This window comes from Choloepus didactylus, chromosome 1 (assembly GCF_015220235.1).
Source record: "Choloepus didactylus isolate mChoDid1 chromosome 1, mChoDid1.pri, whole genome shotgun sequence".
Classification (NCBI taxonomy): Eukaryota; Metazoa; Chordata; class Mammalia; order Pilosa; family Megalonychidae; genus Choloepus; species Choloepus didactylus.
Window position 1 is genome coordinate 113,733,627 of NC_051307.1, and position 12,701 is coordinate 113,746,327.

General features: G+C 36.2%; 1 protein-coding gene across 3 annotated transcripts in view; it reads right to left on the reverse strand.

Moving 5' to 3' along the window:
• The window catches only part of MFN1 (mitofusin 1), a 54,339-nt gene that overhangs the window by 4,472 nt on the left and 37,166 nt on the right, over positions 1–12,701 (reverse strand). For all 3 annotated transcript variants that reach the window (XM_037840108.1, XM_037840116.1, XM_037840127.1), the window contains 5 exons: positions 12,489–12,591; positions 10,077–10,306; positions 8,382–8,534; positions 5,722–5,918; positions 2,594–2,728 (listed from right to left, as the gene is read on the reverse strand). In XM_037840108.1, the coding sequence (XP_037696036.1) occupies positions 2,594–2,728; positions 5,722–5,918; positions 8,382–8,534; positions 10,077–10,306; positions 12,489–12,591 (818 nt within the window). The remainder of the gene's footprint in view (positions 1–2,593; positions 2,729–5,721; positions 5,919–8,381; positions 8,535–10,076; positions 10,307–12,488; positions 12,592–12,701) is intronic.

Here is a 12,701-nt window from a genome sequence, read left to right on the forward strand (position 1 = left end):
AATTCGTGGTAACTACTGAAAAAGACTTAAAAGTTCACAACCTAGGTGGGGTATTTGATGCATGAGATGCAAATGGAAGCTCTGGAGAGTCCTCTCTCAGTAGAGAGAGAAGAAAAGTTTACATTCTAGTAGAGCAACCATTGTTCCCAGAAAATCCCCCACTGGACAAACAGCCTATAAAAATAAGAAAGCCAACAGAAATGTCAACATTCCCCAAGAACAATCTTGTAAGAAATATAAATCGAACTGCTCGGCCACTGGAAATTATCAGAAAAGTTCCCCCAGAGTAAAGAAATCTTATGTATGTAGTGACTGTGGAAAAACCTGCTGTCAGAAGTCCCACCTTATAATGCGTAAGAGAAAACTTACAGGAGAAAAGACTTGTGTGTGTACTGAAATGGAAAGCATTCACTGGCAACTCCACCCTTACTAAGCATTGGAAAATCCATACGGGGGAGAAGCCATTTAAGTGTGGCGACTGTGAAGAATCCTTTAGGCAGAATTCCCACCTTATTGTACATCAGGAAATTCATTCTAGAGAAAAAACCATAAAAATGTTGTGAGGTGGAAAAGCCTTCCAGAATTGCTCGCAGCTCTCTCAACATAAGAGGACACATACTGGAGAGAAACCCTATTCTTGTAATCAGTGTGAGAAATCTGTCTGTCTTAGAACACATCTCACCAAACATCAGAGATTCCTCACTGGAGAGAAACTTTATAAATGCAATAACTGTGGGAAAACCTTCTGTCAGAAATCAAGACATCCTATATAATCAGAGAATTCACATGGCAGAGTTAGAAGGGATTGCTTCTGGCAAACAGGATTTAGGAATGGGAAAGGGTGGGACAAGACACATTTTTCACTAAGCCTTAATGTACTGTTTCACTATGAACTACGTGTATGTACTAGTTTGATAAATTAAATAAAAGTTACAGGGAGACAAAAACTTCAATGAGCATTAAAAGCACAATAGACAGTGAAGTCATATCCTAAATGGGAATTATATAATAAAATCATGTAAGCGCAAAGTTACTTGCAGTCTAAGCATAAATAAAGGATAATTGGTTTTATGTATATACTAAGAAGATGGTTATGTCAAAGGGCCATGGTGTACCAAAACTATTTCTCTTAAACACTAGAATCATACTTGATTGCAGCCAAATGCCCACAGTAAGAGAGGAATATTTAATGAAAACTGATAAAGACATACAGAGTTGTGTCTCCCATTTCATAATATGCCAGGACACATACTCATTGTGTGGGATTCTCTCTTTCTTTTCTGTTTTTCTATTACTTTTTCGCTCAGCACACACAATTGAGGTCATATAAATTCAACGTATGTATGCTATGCTGCGAACTCCACTGTATACTTCAGGCAACTCCCCAAAAGTAGTAGGTAAGTTAAATTCTATCTGAATGATTGAGTGTAATCTAGTGACAATGGAGATTCCAAATAGTATGTTATTTTTAAAAAAATTTTCCTGTTAGAAAAAGGAATAATTAGCAGATCAAAAATATTCCAAATTATTCAAGCTACATTATAAATACCAATAATCTATTTTGTCATTCATGTTTTAGTATAGCAAGATGAAACACTGTTTTAAAAACCTACTCAGGTAAAAACACACAAACAGTTCTAATGGACATAGTTTCACCAAATGTGAAAGGTTTATTTGGGATGCCCTAACTTAAAATAGGAGCAATGTAATACATAGAATTCACTTAGGTGAGGGTGGAAGGGTGAAGGGAGGAGGGTAATATCCAATGATGATAGGCAGTCATCTTTTCCAGACATTAAATTGAAGTACAATGAGAATGTGTAAGCTAATCAAATTAAGACACCACAGTGAGAGATGATACTGCATGTGTTTTAAATATGTATCACAAATCTCAAGTCACAAGGACTGTCCCTCCAAATTGCAAGTATTGGCTACTAAGCTGGTCTCACATGGTTAATATAACTGTATGTTGCATGTGCCCTGGTAAGTATCAAAAGAGATTAAATGATGCCCAATGATTCTCCTGAAAATGTAGGTGAAAGTTGAAATGCCAAGTATAGACCTTATGGGGACACTTGCATTCTTGTCCCCAAACGCAAAATGGATTTAGATCCCAAAGAATGCATAATAAATCAATTAAATCAGAAATCTGTATTGTATCAGGAAATCCTGTTTAGTTTGTCTCCAATTTAATCCCCAATAACAATAGCTATGCATCTTGGATATAGAGGACTTCTTAAAAACTCATACATAGTTACAGAATCTGTACTCTGAAAAGGGACTTACATATAAAGCTTAACAAAGATTTATAAGTTTAGATCTGTAAAGTTCCTTTAATTTGGATCTGAAGTAAGAGTCCAGGAAATTGTAATGAAAGAGAACTGCCTTTTTAAGGCCCGTTTTTCATTTTCTCTCGTTGAAATTAGCTTTCACTGAAATTGCAAAATATGTGGAATTAAAAATGGAAAATTTTAATTTAAACCAGCACAGAAAGCAAAAGTTTTAATACAAATTCACTAGTGATTTCACGTAATTATATTTTTATAATAAGACCACTAAATGTTCATGTTACTGAGAAAAATTGTTTAAATACCTTAAGAGCTTTGAATGGTTTTGTATTTTCTCCAACTGTTCTATTTCTTTGGATAATCTAGCAATTTCTTCTTCCAGATGTCTTTGAGTAACGTCAACTTGTTGGCACAGGCGAGCAAAAGTGGTAGCCATCTCCCTTAAATTAAAACACAGTTTTTCAGCAGTAATGAATATCTTTAAAAAATAAGTAAGCTTTTGTTGCTGCAGGGGAGAGGCTAAACGTGCTTATAATTGTGCCTAAGAGTCTCCCCCTGAGTACCTCTTTGTTGCTCATATGTGGCCCTCTCTCTCTAGCTAAGCCACCTCAGCAGATGAACTCACTGCCCTCCCCATTATGTGGGACCTGACTCCCAGGGATGTAAATCTCCCTGGAAACGCAGGATATGACTCCTGGGGATGAGTCTGAACTTGGCATCCTGGGATTGAGAACATCTTCTTGACCAAAAGGGGGATGCAAGATGAAATGAAGTGAAGCTTTGGTGGCTGAGAGATTTCAAATAAAGTAAAGAGGTCACTATGGTGGACATTCTTATGCACTATATAGATAACCCTCTTTAGGTTTTAATGTATTGGAGTAGCTAGAAGTAAATAGCTGGAACTATCAAACTCCAACCCAGTAGCCTGGACTCTTGAAGACAATTGTATAACAATGTAGATTACAAGGAATGACAGTGAGATTGTGAAAACCTTGTGGATTGCACTCCCTTTATCCAGTGTATGGATGGATGAGTAGAAAAATGGGGATAAAAACTAAATGAAAAACAGGGTAGGATGGGGGGGGTGACATGGGTGTTCTTTTTAATTTTTATTGTTATTCTGATTCTTTCTGGTATAAGGACAATGTTCAAAAACAGACTGGGGTGATGAATGCACAATATATGATGGTACTGTTAACAGCTAATTGTACACCATGGATGACTGTCTGGTATATGACTAAATAAAACTGAATTTAAAAAAACAGACTGAGGTGATGAATGCACAACTATATGGTGGTACTGTGAACAGATGACTGTATGGTGTGTGACTATATCTCAATAAAACTGATTTAAAAAAAAAATTGAGTAAGCTTTAATTGAAAGCTTATATAAAAAAGAGATCTGAAGTTCAAACTAATACCAAAACATAAGGTATCAAAGAACACTGCTAAGAATGGTATAAGGAAAGGTATGGCTTTTGTAAGCTTAATACAGTATGGGTTAATTTCATCTGAACTCAAGAGGCATTATTACTTCTGCTATGCAGTTCTATGATTAGTCTAAATAAAGATCAAAGATGGGTACATTTCTTTATAAGCACAATAAACCTCACTTTTGTCCCTGGCCCTATAAAAATAAATCATCAAGAACAGGAAAGAAAAGGATTCCATGAACTTCTATGATTTAGATAAAAAGACTCTAAATCATAGCAAAATTTAACTGTGTTTCTAGAATCAAAGGTTTATATTTACCATTGGTGTGCTAGTTAATACATCAGAATTGGCAAACATTATTTTTGTATTTTCACAACTTAACTTACTGACCTATTCATTTCTCTTTGCAACTGTTTTCCTGTGTATCTTTCCTACAACCCCAATAATAGACAAATGAAGCATTTCTCTTTAATATTTTATTAAATATTAAATTAATACCTTGAGCAATTATTATGACTTCCCTCCATCAGAGTTTAAGATTCTCTAACAAGAGGATCAGGCTATCTTCAACTTTTTATTTCCCATAGTCCCTAGCATAGTTATTGTCATACAAAAGGCAATTAATTTAAGTCTGATGAACAAATGAATGGAAAGCTACATTAACTTTGTTTTTACCTATGTGTTCTCAATTGATTTCTTTTGGAGGTCCAGGTACCTTCATTAGCAAAAAGGATCTTCCTTGAATAAATCAATTAAAATTAAAACTACCATATAAAATAGGAACTCAACAAATAGTAGGCAAATTAATATATGAATGAACAAGTTCAACAGTCTCAAATCTGTGGTCTCCCTGTTTCCATTTTCTACAGCTCTATGTTAGTTCAGGCTCTGATCTTGTGTCTGAAATAGTTTAATTAATCCCCTTGCCATTCCTGTCTCCTCAGTCTAAACCATTCCATACATCATACCACTAGTAAATTATCTGTTCTAGAACTAAGCAATGCCATCACTCATGGGATTCCTAATTCTCCAAACCCCAATCCCTACACATACAGGGCCCTGTCCCAATTCTCGGTTTATACTCTAATGTACCCCCTTTAAACGCACAACTGCCACACTGAAGTGTTTTCCTCAAGTTCCTGAACAAATCCCTTTTTCCCTTACCTGCTTTCCTTTTGGTTTGGGTTGTTTGCTCTGCCTGGTTCATCCTATTCTATTCTGCGTGTTCAAAACTCATATGCTACCTCTCCTCCAGATTCACTATGCTTCACAATTTAAGTAACTCCTATAATCTCATATCAAGAACACTTTATATTTTATTACTTATCACTTTTTACTTTGTACTATAATTATATACATGTCATTTCTCCCATTAAATTGCAATTATCTTGAGTTCAGAGTATTTTTAATACAACTCTCAGCAGCATCCAAACAGAATATGTATATTTACTAAAATGCATAAAAGCAGAAACTAGGTGGATCCAGTTATTTTTTTATGTTACAATAATAAAATTCTCTTGAGTTCTAAAAAAACTGTACCTTTAAACTTAGAAATCTGGTCTGAGAAAGTATAAACAAATTACATTCACCATAAAATGAGCAGTCTACCTCCTGTCATGCCTTTTGAGCCTAATTATTAACTGCTAAAAATTCAGCTTTCATAATTAAGAAACTGCAACAAAAGGTAGGAACATAAATTTAGAATAGGTCTGCTAAAGGACTGCCTTTTGAAAGCCCCGCAGAGTTTCCGAGAAGTCCTATCTACCAATTCACAAATGTTCAAATCTAATCTATCAGAAGGCTGATGAAAAGGTGATCAGGAGAGTAAGAAGGCAGAAGTGATGCTTCTGAGGTTTGGTATCCTATTTCTTCACCCTAGTGGTGATTATACAATGTGTTCATTTTGTGATAGTTCTTCGAACTATTCACGTATCTCTGCATTTTCTCCATGGTGCTTCAAGAATTTTTTTACTTAACAAAAGAAGCAACTTTCCACTTACTGTTGTACTTGATGGCTGCAGTTTGCACTTGTGAAGCTAACAATCATCTGCAGTTTTTCAGTTGCATAGTTCACAAACTGCTGTTTAAAGGCTCTCTCCTTAGCACAGGTGGTCCAGGATAGTCTTTCATAAAGATACAAAGCCCCATACATACTTAAAGAAACAGATATGAGCTTCCAGCCTACAGTTTTCCAAATCTGTAAGATAAAGTCACATTTTACTTTAGAAGGAAAAACACTACTTGGGAGAAGATACCAAAAGACATTTTAGGAAACTCATCATTTTAGGAAACAGATCTTCAAGTTGCTTTCATTTTCTTAAAATGTATATTCCTTTTCCATGAGAAAATCAGAAGTGACTGGAAAATCAGGCTGAAAAGGGAGCAGCACATATCAGACCAGAAACTTTTATAATCTGTCACACATTTGGTGGGTCGATTCAATCTATCTGAAAATGGGTTAACTTTTTTTTGGTCAGAGGTTTCCAAAACCAAGAAATTAAATATATGCTGTTAAGGACATGAAATGTTCTTTTTTTTTTTTTTCCTAGGACATGAGCTTTTATTATAGGGCTTACCTACAGGTTGGGGACGTTGAGCCACATTGTCCTGAAATCACGAGCTTCTCTGAATGGATTCAGTAGCTGCTCTGAATGGCGGCCAGTTCAGAGCACAACGTGGAAATAGTTCGCCCTTTGGGGGGCTGAATAAGCTAGTTATAAGGACTCAACATTCCAATGGGTATGAGGGCATAAGGCAGGGAGCAGGGTTGTGCAATGTAGGGAGGGGTTGATTGTTAACAGGGAGGAGGAGAGGATTATAGAGATAACAGTATCTCAGTGAGTCTCCGGAAGGAGGTAGTTTCGGGTACAGATTACAGTTAGCATCTGATATTACAAGGAGAATAGGTCCTAGGTCAAGCAAACTGTTGTGTGCAGTTTTCAAGACACTTGGGGGCCAGGGGCTCCCACATTCCACCCCCATGCAGCAATCTGCGTTGACCATAGGACAGACATTGCATCCATAATTCACAACAACAACACAGCGAACAGCAGAATACAAGTAAACAAGTACATATGGGCAGTAATCCCAGTGGCACCATGGCCAAGTTAAAGAACTATACCATTTGGACAAAGGATTATCAGATAAATGTTCAATATGATCTGGCATGTGAGCAAGAGCTTGTGTTATATTTTGTGAGTTATTGGGTACATGTAAACAACACTGAATATTAATTAAAGCACAGGTACACCTGGGACTAAAACAGCTAAAGGATAAAACTACCAGGCAGTCTGCTTTATTCTATATCTAGTTTTTTGTTTTTTTTAAACCATTTCCTAACTTTGTCCACAGAAATAAATTTCCCTTTCCACAAACTTTCTGTGACTTTCTATAACCATTCAGATTTTTGTCCTACATTTTCTCTTTTCCATTCTGAAACAACCAGCCATTTAGGAGAAAACTACTTTCCTCATCCTTTTCGTACAGAACATTCTTTATACCTCTTATACTTAAGTTACCAAAATAATTTTGAAAACCATTTTCAAGCATTCTACAGCATACAATTAACACTAAAATTAAAACTTGTTGGAATAATGCTAAATACAACACTTTAGTTAATGCATTATTGAAATAATATACAGTTTTTTAAACAAGAATTAATAGCACATGTAGAAACAATATATAAGCTGAGTTTTCATTAGTGGATAGTAGAGTCCCAGGTGAAGATTTTTAAATGCCATTATCCTCACTCCCCCCCGCCCCCCACCATGGGGAGCCCTTCGAGGTTAGCTCTACAGTTAGTTTGGGGTTGCAAAGTTATACAGTTCCCTGGGAGGTGGGGATCCCAGATGGGGAATACAAATAACCTTTGGCATAATACTCCATTGGCTTAGGATTCTCAACCAGGTTGGCTGCATGGGCCAGAACCAGAGTCAAGTGACCTTATTTTCCCCAATTTCTAGTGTTTGTGGCACAAGGCAAGAGCAGATTATTACTGTTGCCTTGCTGTGGCTTGAAGGCAGCTGGCCTCCCTTATTTGAATTCATAAGGCCTGCATGGGCTCTGCGGTTACCATTTCCACAGGAGCGGGAGCCGCTGCTTTGGGTCTGGAGTTAATGGTGGTACAGTCGTCAAGTCCATTGTTGTAAGGAGTTTCTATCATCCTTTAAAAGGCCATACATTCTTTCAATTAACCCAGTTGCTATGGGATTATAGGCCAAGTGAAAAGTCCAAAGGACATTATGTTCTGTAGCCCAGTGAAGGGGGTTGAAATATTCTTTTAACAGGTAAGAACTACTACTAAAAAGAATCTTTAATACTTCAAAGCAGAGCTTCCTAACATAACTTGCAAGTATGTCAAGAAATTGATATGTGTGATGTGCTGTAAAAATCGTTTGGAAGCATTGTTTTAAGGACCAGCTAGTTAGTGGTGTTTCTTTCCTAAAGATATATAGATATTATATATTTTTAAAACGTAAGATTAGACTTGTAAAACTCCATGTAATTCACCACTTTTAATCCACAAATTGTCAAATCATTTCACAGATTCTGGAAATAAAATTGTGTGTGTTGTGTGTGTGTATATATATTTCTTTTCTGACCCTACAGATAGCTTTGAGAAATTTCTAGTTTAATTGTACCGAAAGCTAGTGTTTCTTACCACTCCTCCAACAACGATGATGCCCATAGAAGTTCTAGATGTAAGAGAAGCTAATCCTGTTATTAAGGTAACCATGAGTTCTTCCTGTGATGCATTGTCTGGCACTGCTGGATTGGTACAAGCAGTGGGAGTAGAAGCTAAAGATCTAGGGAGCTAGGAATGTAGGGGAAAAAAGATTATTCAGGTTAAACAACTACAAACGAAATAGTTACATTTATAAAATTCTACCATATTGCTTTAAAAATTATAGTATATAATTTTATATATAAAAAGAAATAACCCCAAATAATGAGTTTACCATAAATATATGAAGAAAACAAAATGGTGTGAAAATTATTTTCTATGACATGAACCAAGGATATCATTAAGAATAATTAATTTCCTTAATACATGTTGAAATCTACCTTTCTCAGCAGTAGGCCCTTAACTCTCGAGAAGAATTAGAAGTGAACTTAAACAAAAACACCAAAAATCCTTTAAAGAGAAAAACTGGACTCCCTCAAATAAAAATGTTTTATACTTCAACAGACATCATTAATAAAATTTAAAGAAAAGCCATGGCCTAGAAAAAAAATTTGCAAATTAAACATCTGATAAAGGGCTTGTCTCCTGTAACTCAATAATAAAAAGAAACCAATTAAAAACACAGGCAAAAGATTTTCATAGACATGTTACCAAAAAAGATACTGGAATGACTAATAGGCACATGAAAAGATGTTCATTAAACACTATTAGGTACTAGGGAAATGCAAATCAAAACCACAGGGACAAATCACTTCAAACCAACTAGAATAAAAAAACAGACAACAAGTATTGATGAGAATGTTTGAGAATACGGAACTTTCATACACTGCTGGTGGGTATGGACAATAGTGCAGCCACTTTGTAAAACCCTTTAGCAGTCTCGCAGAGCTAAACATGGAGATAACTACCATATAATCCAGCAATTTCACTCCTAGGTATATACCCAACAGAAATGAAAACATACGTCTACATAAAAACTTGAAAATGAATGTTCATAACAGCTTTATTCATAATAGCCAAAAAAGTATAAACAATTCAATGTCCTGATTAATAATCCTGATGTATGGATAAATAAAATGTGGCATATGCATACAACAGATTATTATTTGGCCATGAAAACGAATGAATTATTTAAACATGTTACAACACTGATGTAACATGATGATAAACCCCAAAAACATGAAAATTCAAAGAAGCTAGTCAAAAAAAGGCCATATATTTATGATTTCATCCATATAAAATGTCCAGAAAGAGTGTATCCATAGCAAGAGAAGGGAGATTAGTGGTGGGGCTGGAAACAATAACAAATGGGTATGGCGGATTCTTTGAAGGTGACAGCAATGTTCTAAAACTGGATTGCGGTGATGGTTAACAACTCCAAAAAGTTTCTGAAAAGCACTGAACTGATATAAATTCAATAAGGTTTTTTTTTTTTTTTTTTTTTTTAATGCTTGCATTTATTCCAGTTTATTTAAAGCCTGGAAAAAAAAACTTTTGAGATAAAAAAATCAAAAATACCTACAACAGTACTGGATGACAACTGCAAGATTGGCTTGCCCTTCTGCATAGGTACACCTAACCCAGATTTGATAAAGCTAGCTTTATTAGGAGAGAAACACATAGGAAAATTAAGAAAACAGATTCTCAGAAGATAGAATAAAAAACACATACCTGAAAGATAGGTTCTGAGAATCCTAAGAGCACCCTCTGAGCATTATTAGGGCCCAAAAAACGATGGACAAGGGAAGACCAGCCCAGGGAAAAACGAAATACAATATCCTCTTGAAAATCAGAGCATAACTTATGGCAATTTAGGTCATAACTGAGATCAAATTTCTTGCAAGGGATCAGTGTGTGTAGTTTATTCTGTATACCAGCTGGAAGTAACGGCTTCAAATTTTCTAGATGAAATAAAAATATGATAATTATTTTAAGAATTAGTAATAATAATGTTTTACCTTCTATAAGATATACAAAGGAAAATAAATCCTTTACCAAAGAAAGAGAAAACATAATTTTAGAAGCCCTTATAGACATAAATATTACTGTGCCAGTTTGGATATATTGTGTCCTCCAAGTTTAATGCAATCCTGTGGAGGCAGACTTATTGGTCTGTTGATTAGGGTGAAATCTATGATTAAATTATTTCCATGGAGGTGTGGACCCTGCCCATCCAGGGTGGGGCTTGACTGGGTCACTGGAGTATTTAAGAGAGAAGCTAAGAGCTGACACAGACCCAGATGCTTGCTGACACTAAAAGATGCTTGGAGATGCGGAGAGAAGGACGTTTGGAGATGCTAAGCTAAGGAGATGAAGCCCAGAGTTTGCCCCGGAGAAGGTAAGACAGGACTCGCAGATGCTTAAAAGCCACTGAAATCAGAAGCTGAAAACAATGCAACCCGGGAGCAAAGGAACAGCAGACACCAGCCACACGCCTTCCCAGCTAACAGAGGTGTTCCAGATGCCATCGGCTGTTCTTTAGTGAAAATATTCTCTTGTTGATGCCTCAGTTTGGATACCTTTATGGCCTTAGGCTTGTAAATTTGTAACCAAATAAATTCCCTTTACAAAAGCCAATCCAAAGGTTCCTAGATAGCAAGCTCTTACAGCAGTCAAATCTATTCCTGAGTTGTAATGGTTATTTCCGTATTCTGAGATGCTGAGCTCTTTGTGTATAACCTGATCAGTCTCTGTTACTTTGGGTAACATCTGAGACTCAGAACCAGAGTTCAGCAGCTATGAAAGTCAGCATTAACCCATAAAGCAAATGTTAAAGAAGTTGAAAAAGAGATCACACTTCAATTAGAGATATGAATGAAATGAACTTGGTTAGGAATAAGGTAAATCAGAAGAAGTGGTAAAGGATGATACTGATGGTGTTTTAAAACTTCAACTTCTGTGTGAGACCAAAGGAAGAGATGTTTCTTTGGTGCAAAATCTGTATCTTTTGTAGCACACTATATAATTTAACTTGTGTGGTCAGTTTATTTAAACATCATACTTACGTGGAACTTTGAATAAGGGTGAGATCTGGTCGGTTTCTACAGGTTAGGGTGAAACCCTGACACACCCCAGATTAATTTGGGCAGAAATTAAAAATGTAATTGCAAAGCCCCCTTGAGGGACTGGGGAAAATGTGGAAATAATAAACTTCCCCACTTGGGGAATTCCTTACATTCTCACAAGCATCTGGGACTACCAATTTAATAGGCCAAGCCCTTGATCTTGGGGCTTGCTCTTATAAAACCTATTCCTGCAAAGGAGACACTAAGCCGACTTATAATGTGCCTAAGTGTCACCCCCAGAGAACAACTTTTGTTGCTCAGATTGGCCTCTCTCTCTAAGCCAAGTCTACAGGTAGACTTACTGCCCCCCCTCCACACACACACACACTACGTGGGGCATGATTTCCAGGGGTGTAAATCTCCTTTGCAGCCTGGACTCAGCAACAGGGATTGAGAAAGCCTTCTTGACCAAAAGGGAGAAGAGAAATGAAAAAAAGTTTCAGTGGCTGAGAGATTTCAAATGGAGTCAAGAGGTCATTCTGGAGGTTATTCTTATGTATTATATAGATATCCCTTTTTAGTTTTTAGTGTATCAGAATAGCTAGAAGGAAATAACTGAAACTGATGAACTGCAACCCAGTAGCCTCGATTCTTGAAGATGATTTTATAACTATATGGCTTACATGCTGTGACCATATGATTGTGAAAACCTTGTGACTCACATTCTCTTTATCCAGTGTATGGACAGATGAATAGAAAAATGGGGACAAAAAGTAAATGAATAATGGGGCTGTGTGGGGTGGAGGAGTGCGATGTTTTGGGTATTCTTTTTTACTTTAATTTTTATTTTTTTTTTTTGGAGTAATGAAAATGTTAAAAAATTGATTTTGGTGATGAACGCACAACTATATGATTGTACTATGAACAACTGATTGTACACTTTGCATGACTGTATGGTATGTAAATATATCTCAATAAAATTGAATTTTAAAAAAATGCTACTACTCTAGGAAAAAAAAAAGCCAATCCATTTCTGGTATTTTGCATAATGGCAGCATTAGCAAACTGGGAAAATTACCAATAATTTCTTGCTGGGACTGAAGCATTGACGCATTGACTTCACTTGTGCACCGATCAGCCAAATTTCTTCCCATACCATCTTCTATGTGCTTATTTAGCTCCTGTTACCAATGGTAAACAATCACATTATTTTTGCTCTAAAAAGTACGCAGATTTTATAAAGACTTAAGAAATGCAGCAAACACTAAAAGGATCTCATTCTCATTCAAGA